General features: G+C 37.7%; 1 protein-coding gene across 1 annotated transcript in view; it reads right to left on the bottom strand.

The window, feature by feature from the left end:
* LOC136875052 (zinc finger protein 852) overlaps positions 1–26,018 on the bottom strand; it is a 91,445-nt gene that overhangs the window by 33,472 nt on the left and 31,955 nt on the right. The window contains exon 3 of the mRNA XM_068227875.1: positions 15,801–15,926. Within this exon, the coding sequence (XP_068083976.1) occupies positions 15,801–15,926 (126 nt within the window). The remainder of the gene's footprint in view (positions 1–15,800; positions 15,927–26,018) is intronic.

Below are 26,018 nucleotides of genomic sequence, written 5' to 3'. Positions count from 1 at the left end.
CGTATTATTTGCAAATGGAGAGTGTGGAAATATCAGTGATGTGGAAACGGAGTGTTAAATAAAGCGGTCATAGAACAATTGCATTTCAGTAATACCCGAGGAGGCTGTGTATCGCGATGTTGAATGCAAGATAGATAGTTTCCTATAAAAAGTGTTGGAGAGAAAGACAGTTCTCTATGAAGAGTGTTGGAGGAGTACGTAGAACTCTATAAACCGTGTCAGAGGAAAAAATTACTAGGTTCTGATAAACAGTATTGGAAAGATAAAGATAAACAAATGTTGGAGAGATGGATAGTTTCTCATAAACAGTGTCGAAGAAATAATTGGATTGTAATAAGCAATGTTGGAGAAAAATTAAATACATCCACTGTTACTTCAACATTAACTGTGCAAGTGACGAAGGAAAACGTGTTAATGGAACAATTGTTTCTACTAGCCAGTTTCAGTGGATTCCAACCCAAGACCATGGATTAGCAGACGGAGGTCAGAAGAGAAAACTTCGAACCAGGGATCTGTGCCATTAAGATGCAGTCATAAACCATCCACCAGGGGCCTCTTCGAGGCTCGAACCAGGGACATCCTAATATTATGGTAAGTATACTGATTTGAAGTATTATGTAGTGTTGTAAATGAGGGATTTAACTTCTTGTAAAAATGTAAATAACCTAGGACAGAGCTGTAATAGACAAATATGGATGTTTGAAACTAGGGAGGAACTTTCAGCCGGTCATTGTATCTCATACATACATATAAAAATACATTATCATTAAAGACTGTTATGCCTTTCAGCGTTCAGTCTGCAAGCCTCTGTGAATTTACCAAATGTCACCACAATTCTCTATTTGCAACTACTGCTGTGGCCCCATTTAGTTCTATACCTCATATCTTTAAATCGTTCGAAACTGAGTCTAACCATCATTGTCCTGGTCCCCCTCAACTTCTCTTACCCTCCATAACAGAGTCCATTATTCTCCTAGATAACCTATCCTCCTCCATTCACCTCACATGACACCACCACTGAAGCCAGTTTATGCATACAGCTTCATCCATCGAGTTTATTCCTAACTTAAGACTTTATCTCCTCATTCCAAGTACCCTTCTGGCCTTGTTCCCACCTCTTTGTACCGACAATCATTCTCGCTACTTTCATGTCTGTTACTTCTAACTTATGAATAAGATATCCTGAGTCCACCCAGCTTTCGCTCCCATAAAGCGAAGTTGGTCTGAAAACAGACCGATGTAAAGATAGTTTTGTCCTGGAGCTGACTTCCTTCTTACAGAATGCTGTTGATCGCAACTGCGAGCTCACTGCATTAACTTTACTACATCTTCATTCAATCTCACTTACTATATTACCATCCTGGGAGAACACACAACCTAAGTACTTGAAATTATCTACCTTTTCCAGCTTTGTATCACCAATCTGACATTCAATTCTGTTGAATTTCTTACATAATGATATCAATTTAGTAATGAATAGGTGGATATTAAAAATAACACTTGTAACATACTTTGTATTTATCAATTTAGTAATCGAAAGGTAGATTTCATACCATACTCATTGCACCTATTTTCAAGTTTCAAGATAGTAAACTGCAGGCTTTCAGCACAGTCTGCCATTAAGACCAAGTCATCAGCATAGGCCAGACTGCTTACTACATTTCCACCTAACTGAATCTCTCCCTGCCACTTTATACCTTTCAGCAGATGATCCATGTAAATGAACAACAAAGGTGAAACACTGATTATGATGATGATGATGTTTGTTGTTTAAAGGGGCCTAACATCTAGGTCATCAGCCCCTAATGGTACGAAATGAGATTAAATGAAATGACAAACAAAAATCCAAAATCCTCCACTGACCAGAATTTAAAACGTGAGGATGAAGAATGAATGGATGGAAATGAATTTAAAACAAACAGTGGAAGCGACCAATGGTGCCTCACATGCACAGAAGCTGACGTATTACTGACCAAGGAACTGCTTCTATAGCACAATACTGAATCGATGATCCTTGTAGTCGGAAGGGGTCCAAAATCCTAGTCATCGGCCCTTCATAATGGTACTTATAGCTAGGAAATTAGAACCATGGTATTTGTCATGTTGCGGTACTAATCAAAAGTAGTGTAGACTTGCTGTATTCCACACACCATGGTACTACTCACAGGTAAAGAAATTCGCACATGGAATACAGACTTATGGTGTTTCGCGCATTGCAGTGCCATTTACACGCAACATAAACCTATGGTGTTCATCACATAAGTGTACTAACCACAGGGACTCGCGCTATCCTGTGGTGTTCCTCATATAGTGGGTAGTAATTATAGGCAAGCCAGAACCATGGTGTCGCTCATATAGTGGTACTAATCACAGATACTGTAAAAGCTGGCAACGCACTCTTTTGCTACTAATCACAAACCTATTTGGTACCTAACATAGTGATACTACGTGCAAGTAAAGGCGTCCCATAGTGTTCCCCACTTGGTTGTACTAATCACAAGTAGTGTCATGGTTCTAATACAATCATCCCTTGGTCCCCCCTTTTAGTTGCCTCTTATGGCAGGCAGGGGATACCATGGGAGTATTCTTCATCTGCATCCCCCACCCACAGGGGTTTGTGTGTTTGGTCCACGAGAGGTATTTTATTTCCTTCAAGTCCACCGGCAAGCGGGTTAGGACCCACTATGTGCCACCTGGGACGTGCCACGTGGGAGTATCACCAATCCCCCTGCTGCGCCAGCATAGTGGGTTCATGGAGGTGAAAGATTACAGCCTTGTCTAACACCTATAAGTATCCTGAACCAAGAACTCATTTTACCTCTCACTGCAGCCCAATTGTCAACATAAATGCCTTTGATTGATTTTAGTAATCTACCCTTAATCCCATAGCCCCCCAGTATGGCAAACATCTTTTCCCTTGGTACCCTGTTATTTGCTTTCTCTAGATCTATGAAACATAAACATAACTGTCTATTGAAGCATTTTTTAATTACCTGGCACATACTGAAAATCTGATCCTGACAAGCCCCCCTATGGTCTAAAACCACACCATACTATACGTATGATGAAAACATACTTCAAGTGCTAGTAGAGAAACGATGACCTTCTCGCTATAAATTTACATGATAATAGCCTTTCTGTAACTTAACCAGATGCGAGAAAATATACAGTAAACTCTGAAATCAATGATGCACTGCCATATTTTAAGGTGTATCCCACTCTTACTTAATCACAGTGTTTAGCATTAACATTAAGAGATTGTTTACATAGCCTTTTTTAACGAGTTAGCAACTATTATCAGACACATTATTTACGCATTTATTACGAAAACATGTTCTCTTTCATTTTGAATTTTCTTTACGGAACAGCAGTCGACAGGTATTACTAATTGACTGTCCGGCTCCATGGCTAAATGGTTAGCGTGCTGGCCTTTGGTCACATGTGTCCCGGGTTGGATTCCTGGCAGGGTCGGGAATTTTAACCATGATTGGTTAATTCCACTGGCATGGGGGCTGGGTGGATGTGTCATCATCATCATCATCATCATTTCATCCTCATCATGATGCGCAGATGCCTATGGGCGTCAAATCAAAAGACCTGCATCTGGCGATCCGAACTTGTCTTCGGACACTCCCGGCACTAAAAGCCATATGCTACTTCATTTTCACTAATCGACTCTGACATCACCTTCGAATGTTAACGAGAGAGAGAGCTAGTGGACACAGCCAGGAAACGATACCGAAGGTGATCAATCGCATGCAACATAATCACCAGGGTGCATATATACTGGTAACAGAAAAAATTGTGCGCGCTTAATCGCACGTAATAATTGACGCATCAGTGATTGGGATCTCGCTGTAACCGAAGAATAATACACAGTTTAATATAGGAATAATGGAGGGGCAGACAAAAACTGTCATTATAGCAGGGTTCTCGTTATATGCCGTATTCAAAATAGCGGACTTTTACCGTATATTATATCTGTTGGGTTTCGAAGGAACTGGCCAGGTTCATCCTTGATGTGGATGACATGACCAGACAAGTTCGGATCGCCAGATGCAGGTCTTTTGATTTGACGCCCATAGGCATCTGCGCATCATGATGAGGATGAAATGATGATGATGATGATGATGACACATCCACCCAGCCCCCATGCCAGTGGAATTAACCAATCATGGTTAAAATTCCCGACCCTGCCAGGAATCCAACCCGGGACACATGTGACCAAAGGCCAGCACGCTAACCATTTAGCCATGGAGCCGGACAGTCAATTAGTAATACCTGTCGACTGCTGTTCCGTAAAGAAAATTCAAAATGAAAGAGAACATGTTTTCGTAATAAATGCAGATACCACTGGCTCCTCCACGTTGGTAAGTCGCTCAAAGAAGTTACGAAAGTAATTGTTCTTGATGGTTGCTACAGTTTGTTTGGTAAAAGATTCAAGCTCTCTCTATAGCAGACCAGGTTGGTGACACTTCATGACCAGAGCCATTTCTTGTAGGCAAACTTCTTGAACTACACAGCATGCGGGGCCATGTTATTCTTCCACCAGACACTTTTGACCACAATACTGGCTTCATCCCTCCCACTATTTCCTTTGTGCATGATCATCAAATTCATTCAGTGATCTCATACTTTGTGTCCCTCACAAGGTGATCTGTATTCAGGAGGAGACAAATGGTGTTCATTAGCTCTGTTGTTTTTCATGTAGCTTCCACCACTTGATGCACACTATGAGCATGACAGATCGGGCAGGTGATCAAAGGTAAAGCTGAAAGTCAAGCAACAGAAGTCCATGCTGAGGAGTGCTGGTGATATCAATTTACCAAGTCCTAACTGGTTTGCTAGAGGGCAGTTCGAGTTTAGGGAAGGTTATATCAGTAAGACTCAACTTGTAGGATTCCAGTAAAATATAGCAGATACCTTTGATTCAGGAGGTCAAAACGCCTGAATCGCTATCACCAAAATATGGCAGATACCTTTGATTCAGGAGGTCAAAACGACTGTATTGCTATTGACAAGTCTAAGGCTTTTGATAGGGTAGATCATGGAAAGACTACTGACCAAACAAGCACTACTGGACTAGACAAAAGTGTGAATGAATGGGTGGTTAATTGCTAAAAAGTACAAAAACAGACCTCAAACAATTAGAGTGGATGAAGCATCATGCAATACTGTAATGATTAAGATAAAAGTTCTGCAAGGCAGTACTGTACACTTAAATATATACACGAGTAAATTACTGGAATCATATTCAAGGCATTTTGCAGATAATGATATACTGCATACGGTAATAAATAAATCACAGGATTGTGAGTGACAGCAAAGAGACCTCGGCAACGTTGTGAGATGGACAGCAGACAAAACGTATGAAAAGAGAAGTTGTAAGTATCACCAAGGAAGAATAGTGCTTTCAGGTTTAATTACTGTGCTGATAGGGGGAAGGTAAAATAGTTCCAATTGTAACAGTTGTTGACATACAGTGAAACCTGTATTAACCCTCTCCTGCCAATATTGAAATGCATGTTTTCCCCAGAATTAAAGGAATTCTTTTCAGCCATCATCCTAAAAATGCAGACATTTATAAAAGTACTCTTGGTGCAAAAATTAATGAACCCAGATATATGATTCTTAAATAAAATGAAGGTCAACAGTACATACATATAGGAATTGGATGCTTTGTAGAGCTTAATTTATAATTTTCTTAAAAATTCTATTTATTCGGGGCGTCAACCTAAGAAGATCTTTTGCCCCTACTTTGTAACATATGTTATGAACCTGCGTGTATTTGGAAATTGCGGAAGTGTAAAGTGTTGAATGTGAGGAAAGGAACATTAAGGATGACACAAACACCCAGTCCTCACACCAGGGATATTAATCATGTACAATTAAAAAACCCTGAACAGGCTGGGAATCGAACCCGGGGCCACCGGGTGACAGGCGGACGCGTTGCCCCCTACACCGCGGGGCTGGACAATTTATAACTTAAACTCCTCTTTATTGGTGGAACAATAGAAAGCAATCAGATTTGCACAAACACAAATTACATCGTTTACACTTAAAAGCTGACTGCACATTTCTTCCACATAGAGTCCTCTTTGTGTCAGCATTTCACACACGATTTTAACCTACCAGAAATTTTTGCTAGGGGAGTGTAATTATTTTGGAGATGTGGTTGCATCCTGAAGACCTCTTCTTCTTCCTACTCATTTGCACCAAGTGAAATTCCCAATCAGCTGTGTGACAAGTTGCTTCCTGAATTCTAGCTGTGTTGTTCCATGTCTACTGTTGCAGGGTCTATTACATTGGTCAAATACAATAAATTAATTCACTATAGCAATGGTTATAACAAAACAGAAGATGTACTTTCACCATTTCACGGATGGTAGTACCGTAACTTCTGCAGCAACTTCTCCGGTATTTCGTATAGATCCTACGTTCAAACTATCGCGAAGGTAATAATTTACTACATTAAAAAACACGATTCGCCTGTAAACTTCCATTTAAAAAGAAGTTAAAGAGATTACACAGTAATAGTTAACAGTCGTATTGTTATTGATTATTGTCGCTCCACATATTCAAATATTGCATTGTTGGCTACAATCGTGAACAAAGGGTGTAGTGTAGTCAAGTAAATATAAATAAAAATCAGCTGACCTTGTATTCCATTCATTTGTACTTCTGAGTAAGTAGTTAGTATCCGTAATTTATATTTCGCTCCCTCGATCTTTCAGTATTTATGAGCGGTTAGCTAATAATAATAAAGTTCATATATCCCAGTAATTGCAGTTCAAGTCCCTGGAGTAATAGTAGTAGTAGTTTTGACAGAAATATTTGATAAATTATTGTAGACAACCTCGTATTTTTCAGTAGGCCTAATTAAGGACACTTTTTTTTTTCTCTCCGTCCCGTGGAGTAGGGAAAATAATAGTAATCCACCAGCTGTAATAATCACATAACCACATTTCAGTAGAATTGTAGTGAAGATAAGGTATAATATAATTAGATAGTATTAGATAGTATCCAGTTATATTCGTGTTTTTCTTCGTGTACGGCAATCCTTTTGATACTTAAGCATTTAACCAAACGCAGTATAGTGTAGTGTAGATACATTGTAGTATAGATACAGTACGGTACATTTAGATAGTGCCGTACCTTGCCTGCTATATTCGTGTGTATCTATTAGACCCTAATACTAATAATAATTTGTCTAAGCATTTAGCTTCGTTGGTAATCTTTGAGTACAGTAGTTCTTGCAAATTTCATTTCTGTTGTGCTTAGTAGTAACATACGGTACGGTACCGGTATCGTAATTAGGATACGTCTGAAAGTAGTTTAAAAATTACTGTAGTGTACTGTACAGTAGTATACGAGTAATATCCTATTAGAATTTAGTGTGCTTATTTCATTATTGTAAAATATTTGTGTAGTACTGGTGTAGTAGAGGTATCCGTAGAAACTCTTACTAAAATATTGTTGAAATTAGGATAGGCTTAATTGCAGTTTGGAATTGTGTAGTTCTTGTGTATTACTTTCGATATTCAGTAATTAACAGCAGTTTTTATCCTGTTAGGGGTTGTAGGATAAAAAAAAATAGAGCACGACTAAGTAGTATTGTAGTGTAGTCGTATATTAATTACCTTATTGTTGTGTACTATCCCAGACAATATATCCCTCCGTTCATTTATTTTTTTGCAAATAAGTTACTTTATTTTTTTAATTTAAAATTTTCCCCCCATAAAGAATGGCTAAGGAGCGCGAGTGTACTTATTGTGGGTGTGGTGAGGCATTGAGGGGTATGAGGGAGGAGTTGGAAAGTTTGAGGGAGATAATTAGGATTCTCACAGAAGACAGGAAGGAAGATAGGACTCCCTCAAACAATGTACAGGTTACAGTAGGTGTACAAGAGGGAGGGGAAGGAAAGGGAGGAGTTGTAGAAGACAGGTGCTCTAACGTTCTAAGGGGAAGGAGATTGCAGGCCAAGGGCTCTATTCAGGATCAGAATTCAGGACAGGTGTCTGTGCGAAATCGGTACGAGTCACTCCAGGTAGAACAACAGAGGGAAGATGAGGGACAGGGAACTGTTGCTGAGATGCATGGAAGTAGGAGAAAGGGAAAAGGTAGGAAAGGGAAATGTAGAGTAGAGAATAGGAAAAGACAGGTGGAACAGGGTCATGGGAAGGAGAAAAGGGAGGAGGAAGTAGCTTCTGCAGCTATCAGGAAAGATAGGGCTGACCAGGAGGGGAGGGGATCAAATGAGGTGGGTAGGGTTGAGGCTCTGGTCATGGGGGATTCCATCGTTAGACACGTGGGGAAAGTGTGTGGAGGAAAGGGAACCAGGGTAGAATGTTATCCAGGAATTAGGTTGAGGCAGATGTTGAGGAAAGTAGAAGAGAGGGAGGAGGGGAAGGAGAAGGTGGTAGTGTTTCACGTTGGTACCAACAACGTAAGGCAAGCTGATATAAGTACCAACATAGTTGGAGATGTGTGGGATCTGGTAAATGCAGCACGGGTGAAGTTTAAGAAAGCGGAGATTGTTATTAGTGGAATACTGTGTAGGAGGGATACTGACTGGAGGGTGATTGGGGATTTAAATGAGACTATGGAGTGGGTATGTGGGAAACTGGGAGTGAAATTTCTAGATCCTAATGGGTGGGTAGGAGATAGGGATCTGCGCTCGGATGGCCTTCACTTAAACCGCAGTGGTACGTACAAGTTAGGAAATTTGTTTGGAAGGGTAATAGGGAGGTACATTCAGGGAAACGGGATGGCCTAGGGAGCGGTGATAAGGGAACAGGGAACTGGAAATCAAGTAGGGATGACATAAAATTGTTAGTGCTGAACTGTAGAAGTATTGTAAAGAAAGGAATAGAATTAAGTAATTTAATAGATATATATTTACCAGATATTGTAATAGGAGTTGAATCATGGCTGAGAAATGATATAATGGATGCAGAAATTTTCTCACAGCACTGGAGTGTGTATCGTAGAGATAGGATAGGAAAGGTGGGAGGGGGAGTTTTCATTCTGGTGAAAGAAGAATTTGTAAGCTACGAAAAAGTTAAAGATGAGACACATGAAATTCTAGGTGTAAGGCTCATTTCTAAAGATAATAGGCAACTTGATATATTTGGAGTGTACAGATCGGGAAAGGGTAGCGCTGATGCGGATTCGGAATTATTTGATAGGATAGTCAGCTATGTGGGAAACGACATGGAAAGAAACGTGATTGTAGCGGGAGATCTGAATTTGCCAGATGTAAATTGGGAAGGAAATGCGAACGACAGGAAGCATGACCAACAAATGGCAAATAAGTTAATATGGGAAGGACAGCTGATTCAGAAAGTGATGGAACCAACCAGAGGAAAAATATCCTGGATGTGGTGCTGATAAAACCAGATGAGCTCTATAGGGAAACTGAAGTAATAGATGGTATTAGTGATCATGCAGCTGTTTTTGTGGTAGTTAAAAATAAATGCGATAGAAAGGAAGGTCTTAAAAGTAGGACTGTTAGGCAGTACCATATGGCTGATAAAGCAGGTATGAGGCAGTTTCTAAAAAGTAACTATGATCGGTGGAAAACGGTAAATAAAAATGTAAACAGACTCTGGGATGGGTTTAAAGAAATTGTTGAGGAATGCGAAAACAGGTTTGTACCTTTAAGGGTGGTAAGGAATGGTAAAGACCCACCTTATTATAATAGAGAAATAAAGAGACTAAGAAGGAGGTGCAGACTGGAAAGAAATAGAGTTAGAAATGGCTGTGGAAGTAAGGAGAAATTGAAGGAACTTACTAGAAAATTGAATCTAGCAAAGAAGGCAGCTAAGGATAACATGATGGCAAGCATAATTGGCAGTCATACAAATTTTAGTGAAAAATGGAAGGGTATGTATAGGTATTTTAAGGCAGAAACAGGTTCCAAGAAGGACATTCCAGGAATAATTAATGAACAAGGGGAGTGTGTATGTGAGGATCTTCAAAAGGCAGAAGTATTCAGTCAGCAGTATGTAAAGATTGTTGGTTACAAGGATAATGTCGAGATAGAGGAAGAGACTAAGGCCAAAGAAGTAATACAATTTACATATGATAACAATGACATTTACAATAAGATACAAAAGTTGAAAACTAGAAAAGCGGCTGGAATTGATCAGATTTCTGGGGATATACTAAAGACAATGGGTTGGAATGTAGTACCATATCTGAAGTACTTATTTGATTATTGTTTGGTCGAAGGAGCTATACCAGATGAATGGAGAGTTGCTATAGTAGCCCCTGTGTATAAAGGAAAGGGTGATAGACATAAAGCTGAAAATTACAGGCCAGTAAGTTTGACATGCATTGTATGTAAGCTTTGGGAAGGCATTCTTTCTGATTATATTAGACATGTTTGTGAAATTAATAACTGGTTCGATAGAAGGCAATTCGGTTTTAGGAAAGGTTATTCCACTGAAGCTCAACTTGTAGGATTCCAGCAAGATATAGCAGATATCTTGGATTCTGGAGGTCAAATGGACTGTATCGCGATTGACATGTCTAAAGCATTTGATAGGGTGGATCATGGGAGACTACTGGCAAAAATGAGTGCAATTGGACTAGACAAAAGAGTGACTGAATGGGTTGCTATATTTCTAGAAAATAGATCTCAGAGAGTTAGAGTAGGTGAAGCTTTGTCTGACCCTGTAATAGTTGAGAGGGGAGTTCCTCAGGGCGGTGTTATCGGACCTTTATGTTTTCTTATATATATAAATGATATGAGTAAAGGAGTGGAATCGGAGGTAAGGCTTTTTGCGGATGATGTTATTCTCTATAGAGTGATAAATAAGTTACAAGATTGTGAGCAACTGCAACGTGACCTCGAAAATGTTGTGAGATGGACAGCAGGCAACGGTATGTTGATAAACGGGGCTAAAAGTCAGGTTGTGAGTTTCACAAATAGGAAAAGTCCTCTCAGTTTTAATTACTGCGTTGATGGGGTGAAAGTTCCTTTTGGGGATCATTGTAAGTATCTAGGTGTTAATATAAGGAAGGATCTTCACTGGGGTAATCACATAAATGGGATTGTAAATAAAGGGTACCGATCTCTACACATGGTTATGAGGGTGTTTAGGGGTTGTAGTAAGGATGTAAAGGAGAGTGCATATAAGTCTCTGGTAAGACCCCAACTAGAGTATGGTTCGAGTGTATGGGACCCTCACCAGGATTACCTGATTCAAGAACTGGAAAAAATCCAAAGAAAAGCAGCTCGATTTGTTCTGGGTGATTTCCGACAAAAGAGTAGCGTCACAAAAATGTTGCAATGTTTGGGTTGGGAAGAATTGAGAGAAAGAAGAAGAGCTGCTCGACTAAGTGGTATGTTCCGAGCTGTCAGCGGACAGATGGCGTGGAATGACATTAGTAGACGAATAGGTTTGAATGGCGTTTATAAAAGTAGGAAAGATCACGATATGAAGATAAAGTTGGAATTCAAGAGGACAAACTGGGGCAAATATTCATTTATAGGAAGGGGAGTTAGGGATTGGAATAACTTACCAAGGGAGATGTTCAATAAATTTCCAATTTCTTCGAAATCATTTCGGAAAAGGCTAGGAAAGCAACAAATAGGGAATCTGCCACCTGGGCGACTGCCCTAAATGCAGATCAGTATTGATTGATTGATTGATTGATTGATGTGGTCTGACAACTTTACAAGTAACTAATCTCATATCTGTTCCGTATTGAAGATAACAATAAGTAAAATTATTTCAAGAATAAAATTTACTGTGTCCACCTATTCAATACAATTATATTCTGTAGTGATTATATCCTCCACTGCATGGTGAGACGATTTCGGCACATAATACATATTTCACTGTAACTACAGTTACGCCAGATAAAGTGAAGCTTTATGGCTGATGGGACGAAGGATTGTGACATCTGTGTATGTAAGCAAGCATTTTTTATATTTCATAAGGTTGGAAGCACAAGCGGAAGCAAATATTTGAAAGTCCTCCAGAGCGGGGGGAAATTCATTATTCGCACTAAAAATCACACGCAATAATAGCACGTATTTGTATTCTTGTGCAAATAAGAAAAATCATACTGTTACTAGTAAGTCTTCTGCTCATACTCAAATACACTAAAAACCATTTTGATATTTGGTATAGATTTATTTTAGAAAAATAAATATGTGACTAATGCGTCCCATTATGCAGTCTGATCATGTGGTGGTATGATAACCTCGAACATGGAATGACATATGCTGCTTACCTACTTTACTGCATTTTATGTGTCTATATGTCAACGAATATATTAATTCCATTTTGAATAATATTTTAGGTGAGAAACATGATAGAAAATGTCATTCTTGAGAGAGGAGATATTGCAGGCACGTGCATTGTCGGATGAAATTCCGGGAAGTTTTAGCCCTTTCACTCCGTCAAGTGGGGTTGTCAATCACCCCAAAGTGAGGACGGCCAAGTTTTGAAGTAGGAGACCTCGGAAAGAAGAGGAAGAAGTCCTCAGCAGCAGTTTACCCTCCACAACCAGTCCGTCAAAATCGTTTGAAATACTAGCCAATTCACAAAGACACTGGACAACGGTACAAATTTCCCTCATGCAAGGGGAAAACCCTCATATTTTGCAAAAAGTGTGATATAGCATTGTGCATTACAAACAAAAAGAACTGTTTCAAGGACTTTCACCTCAAGTGAGCAACCTGAAAATGGGAAGTGAACCTTCAAAACAAATATGTCGACAGTGCATGGTGGGACTAATTAGGCACATGTTAGTTTTCATGCAATAAATCTCTCAAAATCATTTTAAGAATTTCTTAACTATTTTTCCCTTAATGTGGAATATATTATACATGTCTAGAATTAAAATAAAGAGAAAATAAAAAAATCATGCAGTGTAGGGTTAAAATTATCATACAATGACTAGAAATTGTCCAAAGTGTAAATTGGAACTTCTCCAACTGTATGGATGAATCATTAGGTTGATAGTTTATACAAATGTGTTCACACTGACTAGAAATTGACCAAAGCATTAGGTATAAACTATCAACTATAAACTAACAACCTAATGATTCATCCATACAGTTGGAGAAGTTCCAATTTACACTTTGGACAATTTCTAGCCACTGTATGATAATTTTAATTGGTTCCTTGTCACAAATTCTGGGTTTTAATTAATGTACACTTTTAAATCTATGTAAATATCACCTAAAGCACAACTTTTTGTAGCCAGGCTGAGTGGCTCAGACGGTTGAGGCGCTGGCCTTTTAACCCCAACTTGGCAGGTTCAATCCTGGCTCAGTCCGGTGGTATTTGAAGGTGCTCAAATACGACAGCCTCGTGTTGGTAGATTTACTGGCAAGTGAAAGAACTCCTGCGGGACTAAATTCCGGCACCTTGGCATCTCCGAAAACTGTAAAAATTCGTTCGTGGGACGTAAACCCAATAACATTATTATTACAACTTTTTGTAAAAAAAAATTTTAAGCTTAAGACCATTGTATTCAATTTTAAGTTCTAATGTTTAATTGGTTTAAGGACTTGACCTTAAGATTATTATTAGGCTGAAGATGCCCAAAACTAAGGCAAAAATGTACCTAATTAATATATGTAATTCATGTAGGATTTAATCACTACAGAATATAATTGTATTGAATAGGTGGACACAGTAAATTTTACTCTTGAAAGAATTTTACTTACGGTCTGACAACAACATAATATGAACATGCTTGAACACTTTGGTCAACTCAACCCATATTTTTCATATAGTTGTGTACAATTTCTGGTGCTTTCACACCGATTCTTTCATTGCCATGCCCAATCTTTTTTTTCCAGGGTTAAAAGCCTGCAGAGTCACTGTTGGTACTGAGGAAAGCAACGTCTCTTTTATCATGCCATACTGTGTCAATGACATCTCCAACTTGCATGAATTTAGAATCCCCTCTTTTCATCTTCATGTTTTTGGTATTTTTAAGAGGTAAGGGTCAATCTTTTCTGTTGGTTCTCGCTGTTCCACAACCGTACGTCTTATTGTCATTTAATATCCACAGAAGTTCTGGTGATGTGAAAAAGTTGTCAAAATATAGGTGATGATACTTTCCCTAGTATTTCCTACTCAACTCAAGATCAACTTGTTCACCTTGCAGCAAATCTTTATTCCACTTTTTTCTTTCCAAGGTAGAAATCAATGACTAAGAGTATAATCTGATCTTGCTGCCAGAACCCAAGCTTTCGTCCCCCATTTGGTAGGTATACACTTGATATACTGTTTTATGCCCAACCTACCCTTGAAAGTCATCATAGCTTCATCAACACATAGTTCCTTTTCTGGTTTATAGATTTCTACAAATACTGCCACAAGGTTGAAAATTGGTCTCACATTGTACAAATAATCCAAATAGTCTTTATCTTGTTCCTCTTCTGACACCAAGTACAAATATTTTTTTCAGGTCCTTGAAACAATTTTGTGGCACTGCCTGAACTACTAAAGAGCAAGGACACTAGATCCTTTGACAAATACATAAGTGTGTCAAAAAGCTGAACAATACCCACAGAGATTAATATACCAAAATATGCCCTTATTTCTGCAATAGAAGTATCCCTCCATTTCGTATCAACCGTACCTTTCTTATGCTGCAAGTAAGCGTATGTGCATTTGTTTTCTGGGCAATTAAATAAAAAATATTTTGATCAAATTTAAGGGAGAAGTACTCTAATGCTGTACTACAAAAGATAATAGCAAGGTCCTACCTCTTCAGTGAAGTCCACCAGTCTGATGTAAGACAATGTATTTGTCTACTGAAACTTAGGCCTATAAAATGTCATCACGCATGTGTACATCATCATTTCCCATAATATTGTCACTTTCATTTTCACTTTTCACTTCACTGACTTCACTTACGCCGCTACTAACAGTTTTGCAGTAAGATTTATCATTCAATGTTGTTAGCATATAAAACGTTTTCATGCAAAAGAGCGACATGTTTGTTTACAATATGTCACAGCCTTCCTAATTGCATGTTCTAATACGCCTGCTAAGGTTTTAAAAGAAGAAAACTAATATCTTTTGTCTCTAGGAAGTGCACATCCCAGTAACAGTAAGTTATATTTGTCTATCTGCTCCGGCACTAGTACGCATTACTATGCTATGGGCGGGAGAGGATTAAGCAGACAGTGATGCTTCCACAAAAAACTGCCTCAAAACAAAAAACAATAAGGAGTAGGCATTTAAAAAGTAGTAGTAGTAGTAGTAGTAGTAGTAGTAGTAGTAGTACTTGGGTGTAAGGAGACGAGCTGTCAGTGGAGAGATGGTGTGCACTGACATTAGTTGACTAAAGACTAAAGAAGTGTAGACTAAAGAAGACTAACGTCTTTGCAATCATTTAAGACCATGTAAACAACTTATAGGGAATCTGCCAACTGACTGACAGCCCTAAATTCAGATCAGTGATGACTGATTGACTCAAATTTAACACTGTTAAGATGGGAAGAAAACAAGAGTTTACCAGGAATGTCACACAGGAAAGGTGATAGAGAGGAGACTGGCACAAGTCCAGGACCCAGGGGTCTTCACATCATACTACCAAGAAGCAAATTCTAAGTACATTTCAAGAACTTTAGAGCATTATCATACATTTCTGACATTTAGTTTCTTAATGAAATTATAAATGTTAAGCAAAGTTCTGCTGCAATGATATTCACATTTAATTAAAGTAGTTATGTAAACATAGCTAAAAATAGCATGTTACATGGTTGTTCAGGTCCTATTCAATATCCAAAATATTCAGGAATCAAATGAGACAGTAGATACCTTAACAGAGCACGAATCTTCAACCATTTTTATATCGATCTCCTCCAAAATAGAATCAGCAACCATAGTATGTGGATCTTTTTTAATCTTCACCTCATTTGTAGAACAAAGGAAGTCATTTTGCTCCTATAAAAGAAAAAGATTTCAACATGTTGTTAAGCTTTCACAGCAGCTTTAGAAATACACATTTGTTATCACAGAATGGAACTTGGAGCTTCAAATTTTATAAACTCATTAGGTCACAACTATAAACTTAATGCAATTAGTTAGCTTACTAATGGCTTATGCAGCAAAGATTGCCTCAAAGAAAAAAAAAAAGTTATGGTTCCAGATAACAAGACATAATAACTGAAAGAAATATCAGGGTGATAAACAAACACAGTAAATTACTGTTAAGAAGACTTTTTTTTAACATAGTTATGTTTGAATAACCTTAAGATCAAAATAGTCATATAGGTACACGACTATTTAAAAGAAACGTCTTTTCCTTTAAAAGTGTGATTAGATTTTCTCCATACAGAATACATGTCTATTGAATATCCTGAAACAGTTTCCCCAGCTAGTAAGCAACTGTCGGGCTGAGCCAACAGCCAAGTTGTTTTATTTATTGGAGATGAGTTTATTTATGATCTCTCCTCTATTTCATCCTATGAGAGGAGCACATGTTTACGCAACTCAACCCTGGACAGTTTGTTGTCAGCAAATCCTCTGAGGAGAGAGCTGAGCATTAATTGTAACGTGTGGTACAAGAGAGCATCACATTGTACAAGTGTCAAGATACCCATACACATGACACGTGAGTGTGTCATTTAAGTACTAATTTTTAATAATTATCATCATGTAATGAAGGTAATAAACAGATATATTTCAGTGTAGATAATCACAGTGAATATTATAACAACATTAAACATTTGGGACACCTGTTCAAGAGGCAAGAATGAGAGTAAATATGATTAAAATAGTGCATAAACTTCTCCATGTGGCAAGGGGCTATATAATGAGCAGGCAGCGTGGGAGTTGTCCTACTCACTTACCTACTTACTTGTGCTGCAATCTTATTGTCCTACTTACTCACCCAGCATCTTAATCTGTTACTTGAGTTGTGCCTCACTATTTGGCAGTGTTACACAACTCATTTAGTTAAGATGTCATGTTGCTGTACTTGAAAGTTAAGTTTTGTGTATGCCAAACATAATTTTCACTAAATTCAGAGAGGGTTATCTCTCATACAATTGTCAGTTTGAGGCAACCATCTTGGCAACTTCAAGAGGCAGAACAGTGACCTGCTATACAGCAAGGGATCCCGCAGGATTCTCACATGAAGTGAACTAGACATATTCCTTCAAACAAGAAGATGGAACAGTTCTGGTCATAGCCCAATAAGCCTACTATAATGCAGGGCTAAGATGTTGGCATTCTCCTGGAGAAAACAGCAAAATGATGCAGAATGAAGACTACAAACGTTAAGTACTCTCCAAAATGATAGTATTTCTTAAATGCTGTGAATATTAGATCTTCACAGAGAGAATCCTTGTACTGTAGTGGTTTAGTAGTTAGATTTTGTCTATTCAGTTACTTTGCAACATTATTATAACATAACACACTCTCAACTTTAGGGTGCATTGTAATTTGTTCCAACTGCTACAGTTTTGCATTAGGCATTTCTGGATTTCTTTATTGTATACAGGTATAGTGCCACAATTTTCTTATGAGTAAGACATGAGCATGTTACTAATAATTCTATATCATAACAGTCACAGTTAAAAGTAACAATCAATAACACATGATATAAATTAGTGCATAAATTATTGTCATTATTTTGGATTATTACAGATAAATTTAAACAGGAAGTGACAGCATCCACAATTTTCTTATGAGTAAGACATGAGCATGTTACTAATAATTCTATATCATAACAGTCACAGTTAAAAGTAACAATCAATAACACATGATATAAATTAGTGCATAAATTATTGTCATTATTTTGGATTATTACAGATAAATTTAAACAGGAAGTGACAGCATCCACAATGAAGTCTTTGATAAGCCACATTTTCAGTGTATTAGATGAATGACAGGAAGTATACCAAAGCCAATAACAATAATAATAATAATAATAATAATAATAATAATAATAATAATAATAATAATAATAATAATAATAATAATAATACCGAGCCAGTGGAGGTGTGGTTTGGGTCACATAGTTATCAGCTTGAATTCAGGAGACAGTGGGTTCGAACCCCACTGTCAGCAGCCCTGAAGATGGTTACTGACAATTTCCCGTTTTCATACCAGACATATGCTGGGGCTGTAACTTAATTAAGGCTATGGTCACTTCCTTCCCACTACTAGCCCTTTCCTGCCTCAATTTTTTTATAAGACCTGTCCGTGTCAGTGCGATGTGAAGCAAATTGTAATAATCATAACAAACAAATAAAATTGATCTTTGACTGAAATGCAGTTTATTGACAACTAGCTGTTACAAACGACTTCGCTAGCGAGGATTTGGTAAGTTGATAAAAATCAATTGTTCCTCGGTAGTGCACTAAGATCCCTAAAGTATAAAAACTCAATGAAAAATTGCATTTCATTCACCCCAGAAACTCTTTGTAAACCACGGTTGTGGTATTGCCTTTTGGAGGTAAGATGACCAGGCTACTGACAGAGCTAAATCTGGAACATGCAACATGGAACTCTACATGTGAGAAACAGTCCTCTTTTAAGTAAAAAAAAAATTAAAAATACAAGGGTTTTTTTATTTCTAAAGATTTTAAATACCAATTTTCATGTCTGTAACATCTTAGCTTTTGAGATATAAGTATCCTCATAAAGAGAATTCATCTCCTCCTTCACTTATTTTTGATCTCCAGCTTAAGATGATTTTCCAAAAACAAAGAGTACATGTTTCTTTTTTTTTTTTTAAGGGGATTAGAAATACCAATTTTCATGTCTGTAACATGTTAAGTTTATGAGATATACTGTAAATATACTGATTTTAAAAACTGCCCCACTACTTGGCTGAGTGGTCAGCATTGAGCGTTGAGGCCTTTGGTTCACAGGGTTCCAGGTTCGATTCCGGGCTGGGTCAAGGATTTTAATCGCGTGTGATTAATTCATCTGGCTCGGGGACAGGTTGTTTGTGTTTGTCCCAACACTCTCCTCTTCATATTCACTCAACACACCACATTACCAACCACAACAGGAACACGCAATAGTAATTACATCCCTACACATGGGGTTGGCATCAGGAAGGGCATCAAGCTGTAAAACAGGGTCAAATCCACATGTGCAACACAGTTAGCACCCGCGACCCCACAGGTGTGGTAAAAGCGGTAGAAGAAGAAGATACCCATTTTTAAAATTCACCCACTTTTTTTTATTATTTCACCCCCTTAAGTCAATTTTTCATTTTAAAAAGTGTGGTTATTTATTTTTAAAAGAGATTCCAACTACCAGTTTTGACGTCTGTAAAATATTCAATTTCTGAGATATATGTATCCTCATATAGAGAATACAACTCCTTCCTCATTTCTTTTCACCCCTCCCCCCCCTGCCCTTACCCCTTAAGTGGATTTTCTGAAAACAAAAATTTGTGTTCTTTTATTTTTAAAGGAGATTCAAATACCGTACCAACTTTCATGTCTGTAACATATTAGGTTTTTGTGATATATTGTAGACAATCTCGCTGCTGTAAGAATACTGGGGCTGACGTTGGCATCGTTATGGTAGTTCATTTCTTATCCGATTCCAAGAGCAAGGGTAGTGTGATGCCAATATCTCCGTAACAGCTGGTTTTAGGGCCTGTAGGACTTACTGAGTTTTGTTCCTTGCGTCAAAAGGCTTAAATTGGACTTTGTCTTGTCCTTGTATGACAAGTTTGATATTTTGCCTGTTTTAGCTTAGTATTTTTATGTCTCCCCCATGCCCCCCCTACTCGAATTGCTTTGAAAATAAAACACAGCCCATGTCCCTCAGGAATAATGAATATTTACATTACTAAAATCATTTTTAGAATCAGTCCAGTAGTTCCTGAGATTAGCCATCACATACAAACAAACTTTACCTCTTTATATATTAGTATAGATACATGTGATAATGAGTGAGTGTTGACAGTTATGTGCTAGATTTTTATGTTTTAGAATTGAGCGTGCTCATATTACATCTTATAAGTAAGGAAGCCTTTCTCTTTCAATGGTGACTCAGTTAATGTAACTTATAGTTTTTCAGTCTATTGAAACACGAAATATAACACTGTAAGATACCTGTAAAAAATTAACAAAACATGGCCATTCTACTATTCATTTTTACAGCGTTATAATAACTGAGTTGACACTGAAAAAAGAATGACTTCCTTCTTAACAAATCTAAGATGATCTGGTACAAGGAGAAACATTATTTATCATTCAGGATGAAATTTAATCTACCTAATGGACCATTTTAAATAAAATTAATTTCAATTTATTAGAATTATTTAGTAATTCTATGCGATATTTCAAATAACTCATAATGTTGCCATATCTTTTATTAAAGATTTATTCTTTATGGATACTTGCACCATTTAGTTTTTTAATTTGACAGTGGGGTTTGAATCCACTATCTCCCGGATGCATCATTTAGTAATAATCGTAAAGAACAAAGATTACTTCTGTAAATTATTATCCAGCTTATTATGCTAGGACTGCTAGGGTTTTGTTCATAAAGTACCAAATTTATTTGATAACTTTCATGTGATTCCGCTTTTAATTTTTGAAATTCATTTAAGGGTTTAATGTAGCAATCACAAACCACTATCATTTGAGATAGGATTACATGAATATGTTTATTTAAGCTGTTGCTATGCAAATATGAATAAATTCAACAATTCTGTCAACCTACGATATATTCTCATATTTTTTATATTACTCCTTTATTTAATTTCCCCTCTTGCCCATGCTGCTATTATCCAATCCGTCCAATGCTGCTATTGCACATGTGGACAATACACAAATTTTATATAGCAAAGGTAACTCGGTACATTTAACATAGTTCTTAGTGACTTCAAGCTTGAAACTGGAGATTCTACCACGATAAGACTGGTAGAGGTGATATTAGCTGTCATGTACACCACATTAACTAGCACATGAAGATAGTAAGATGATTAGAAAATTATGGAAGAAAAACAGAAATCTTACAAAAAAGATTTTTTTGTATGATGGCTTAACTAATTTGAAACTCCACAAGGTCTGCAGGGTTTGTATGAGGCAGGATAAAATGAAATCCACTTAGGTCCCGTTGTTCACTCTACCAAGCACATATCATCAAGCTGTCATAGTGGTCATACCGTATCATTCTCATGTAGGAATTCACATGTATTATTATGCTGTGTTAGCAGCAAGTAAATATGGCAGTGATTTCAAACCTTTCAAAACTTCCTTCAAGTCATTAGGGGTAAAATACAGTGTAAAACAAAAGCTAAAGGTTTCCACCTACTCAATAGTGATTCTTGTAACCTGTGAGATGCAGTTTTCAAATTGAAGAAAGGTGTTCTTCAAATCTTTACTTGTCTTGAATTTCATGCTTGCTTCATATATTTTATCTATATACATGTCTTGCCTTAACTTTGATTTTGACTGATGATGGTCTCTGGTAAGACCGAAACTAGTTTCAACAAATATATGTAACTCTTTTAAGGTCACAACAAACAGTATTAAATAGGTGAAAACCTTTAGCTTTTGTTTTACACTATATTGCTCTTCAAAACTGATTAATATGAAATTTATTACCTATGATCATTAGGGGGAAGCATATGAACATACTGTTGTCTGGTGCCCACTTATCACAGGCATCTTGGAAGAGGAGTTAGTGAAGAAATGGTGCTCGAAGTTCTGGCCACCCACCTTACAGCCCAGGTATATCACACTGTGACTTCTAATTATTTGGGCTCCTCAAGAAAATTTCTGAATGACAAATGCTTCCACACACGAACCTGGGCGGGTTTTAGTTAACTGCACCTCACATCACAAAAAAATCACAGAAAAACTTTAATACTTCACAAAAATGTTTTCTCTATTACCGCAGAAGTAATTATATTTCAATATGATTTGTCTGGATTAAGTTAATTTAGCTCTTATTTGTTATTGTCCATTAGTCATTCTGAACAGTTCGGGTTGTTTTCTGCAATGTTCTAGACTTGCATCTCATGTATAAAGCTTTATCTTCTTGTCTCTTCTCCTTTCCTTTGCCTATCAGGCTTATAACTCATTCTACATGCCCTACATCAAAAGTGAAGATCTGTGAAGATGATTCCCTTCCAGTGCATGTGTTGATGGCCACACTCCAGATGATGTGGCGTACCAGAGTGCTGGGAAAAAATTAACACATTCAGCCCCGCCGTCATGTTATGCCTATGGACAGCTGAATCAGCTTTTCTTGATATAGCACACGGTTCAGTTCAGAGCATGATAATTCTCTCTGCAGATGGTAGATAGTGTCAGCAGTTTTGTTACTTGAAGCTGAATGTTGAAGGTATCCCAGGACATTCTTTTTGCCTATATTACTGGCACTATATTGCTATATAAGATAATTTTAATCCATGCAGTTTGAGTAACTGATTGGTAAAGATGGCAGGACCCATATGCAATGTTTATGAATCGCTTGATCAAGAAGAAATACATGAAATATTAGTGGATAGTGATTCTGAGTTTAGTGGAGAGTTAGACTGTGATCTCTGAATGATTTTATTACTAACAGTGATGACGATAGCGAGTATGAAGAGAGAAGAAAGCCACAAAACATAAGTACAGGTGCTCAGCCCATTACTGGTACGAGTGTAAATATTCCCGAGTGTAATATGACGCTGAAACTGTAAATGGTGTTGACATATCTGTAAATCGTAGTGCTGAACCATTTTTTAAACCCACTCAGGACACATCTCCTCAAATTGAAAACTTCAATATTAATACAGAAGTTAAGTGCCAAGTTGCAGAACTCTCAATTGTTTTAAAATTTGCTGCTCTTTTCATGGCTGATGAATGGTTTCAAAGGTTGGCTGATGAAACTAGCAAGTACTATAGACAAAATCCGCAAATGGCTACATCTCCGAAAAATCTGAAATGAAGTGATGTATCTGTTGGTGAAATGAAGATATTTGTAGGCTTATGGTTAATAACAGGGTAAGATGAAACCACTCTTGTGTTTATATTTGAGCTCAGATGAACTTATTGCCAGGCCTCTATTTTCAAACAATATGAATAGGAACAGGTTTCTTGATATATATACACATATCTGCATTTCATGCTTATTGGTGGAAGGGTTTTGAAAATATAGATTTGTTTCATGCATGTAGTAACTGCCAGCAGACTCTGAAAATGGCTGGGCTTGAGAGACTACAGGCTAGCGGAGTGACGGGGACTGAAATTGTTAATGTAAAAGAACAAGAGGACATGAGAACCCTTGAGTTTTGTCTTGTCTCCCGTTTCTGTTATTCCCTCTCTGCACATTGACTTGTCACTCTGTTTATTCCAAGGCATGTTCCTATCCTTCTCTCTATCATTCTCTATTTCAATGTTCATGAGGTAGCACAGTATGTTAGACTGCAAGAGGCTACACTATCAGCCAAGTCAGCTTTCCTCTAACTGTCGGTGTGCATCCAGCATCACAACTCTTCACTATTACAATACATTACTTACAGAGCATGCTTGCACAGACCATTCTTCACAAGTATAAGCAGGTTTGATCTCCAACAACTAATCCAATATGATCTTAATGCCAAGAACACTGAATATATGGAGACCAATCCGAATAATGTGACAATATCTGTACAGAAATTGCACTCTGAATAATGAGGAGAGAGTGGATAACATGAATGTCGTGAAGATATTCTGGTTTACACACAAAAACTCATCCACTGTTCATTATCTTGTCACTCCAAGTACCCTCCTGCCATTGTTCCCAAATACAAGCAATCATTCTCGTCACTTTCAGGATTGTTACATCCAGTTCATGAACAAGATAACCCGAGTTCATCCAGTTCTCACACCCACATAGCAAGTTGGTAATTTCTTAATTAAGTACCAAGTACACCCTAAGTGTTCCTGTTTCATATTCCCTACCTGCTAATCAATTTTTTATGAATCATTCTCCACCAATAACATTTTGCTCTTGGAAATGGATTTTCATACCATACTTGCTGTACTGCTTTTCCAGCTCCAAGATATTAGATTGGAAACTTTGAGGGCCATCTGCCAATATGATCAAGTCATTAGCACATTATATTTCTACTTAACTCAGTCCTTCTCTGCCATTTTATCAATGATCCATTCATACAGTACCCGACGTACACCTTCCCCAGCCATTTAAACTGCACGCCTTCTCTAAGGCCATCTATCCCAATGAACTTGAACTTGTGAACTACCAAAGATTTTGATGTCTACCGTTAGATGGCTATACCATCAATTTGTAATTACTTGATTGAGTAATGTTTATCTTGAAGTTTGTAAAACTGGTTCTGAGGTTTTGTTTTTAATGTACCAAAGTTGTCAACACATCAGCTGGTTCCTCCTCAATTGTAATCAACCTATCAAATTCTCGGAAATATGATCTCTAACCAAATAAGACCGGGGGTGTGTACAGGAATCCAGACTATCAGTAAAGAGTTCTGGAAGCTTCCCCTTTATGGTCCTATAAAAGCAGGGCACTTTAGGGCCGTTTTGTCTGAAATGCTGCAGTGCTCAGGAGTGCAACTTGTCTGAAGGGAGACAGGCACAAAGCCTGCATGAGGAAGATCCAGTGGCACAAGTTAAAGGCAGAATTTACCTAGACATGTGATAGCTCCTGCGTGTAGTCTGAGGGGAAGGTTTCAAACCCTTTTCTTTTAATGTAATTTTGTAAACTGGTTGTTTTTAATGTAGAATTTTTTGCAAGTCTGAGGACACTGGTTCTATTCCCTACTGGGAAATACGTAATGTAAGGGAACAAAGAGTGATGACCCTCTGCCGTTTCACATTCAATCTTGCATTGGGTGACTAAAGTCTTCAACCTCTAAATTTTTCAAATATTGTCTTGGCATTAATGTTTCTCCTTTAGTCACCCTGGTGTAGTATAGGATTAGCCTCTGTATCTTTGGGCCATAAGCCCACTTAGGGTTTTAACAATTTCTAGGAGGAGTGCAGGTGGTTCACCTCCTCGCATTTTGTTTATGGCCAGTTATGTGCAACCAATTTCTTTTTTCATTAAGGCCATGTAGTATGGACAATTATGCCCCTGTTTATTTCTTAACTGTTTCTGTGCCTTGGTTCTCTTTAGGAACAGTGCTTAATGTTACTGTGGAGTAATGAAATGAGATAGCATATGACTTTTAGTGCCGGAGTGTCCGAAGTCAAGTTCGGCTCGCCAGATGTAGATCGTTTGATTTGACACCTGTAGGTGGCCTGGGCGTTGTGATGAGGATGAAAAGATGATGAAGACAACACATACACCCAGCCACCATGCCAGCAAAATTAATCAATTATGGTTAATATTCCCAACCCTGCCATGAATCGAACCCGGGACCCCTGAGGCCAAATGCCAGCATGCTAACCATTTAGCCACAGAGTCGGACTACTGTAGAGTAATTGATGAACACTCTAAAGTGAGGTATCCCAATGAGTTTCTTAGTGTAATTTCTGTGTATCAATGGAAACTGACTGCTCGGTGAGGCTAGAGTATGGTTTTTCAGAGTTCAGATTTCTGATTAATGTACCTTCTTGGAACAAATTAAGCTGTTATAAAATTTTTGTACCTGTTAGGAGCAATAATGCTATTTTCTATGTAAATCAATAAACTGATAATTATCTCAAGTTTTGTACCTGATTTTTGGACTTCTAAGTCCCTGTTATTGTTAGAGTTGATGAGCTCAATAATAATCTGTTCTATTTGCTTGTTTTCCATTCAGGTTTTCTATCTCTCAATTTTAATAAAAGGGAAGAAATAAATTTGTTATGTTAAGTTCTGCTCTAGTTAATTCCTTGTCCAGCCATTCAACCCAGACGCTTCTCATCCCACTGTGAACCTCAAAAATCCTGTAACACATACTACGAACAACAAAGGTGAAAGATTAACACCATTGCTAACCCCTGTAATGCCTTTCAACTAAGAATTAATTGTCATAGTGGCTTAATTAACAACCTAGATAAACTAAATCCCTTATCCCATAGTCCATCAGTATACTCTTTGTATGCTTTCTCTAGATGTAGGATT

This window comes from Anabrus simplex, chromosome 5 (assembly GCF_040414725.1).
Source record: "Anabrus simplex isolate iqAnaSimp1 chromosome 5, ASM4041472v1, whole genome shotgun sequence".
Classification (NCBI taxonomy): domain Eukaryota; kingdom Metazoa; phylum Arthropoda; class Insecta; order Orthoptera; family Tettigoniidae; genus Anabrus; species Anabrus simplex.
The sequence above is the reverse complement of the archived record's forward strand: the minus strand, read 5'-3'. Positions and strand labels throughout refer to the sequence as shown.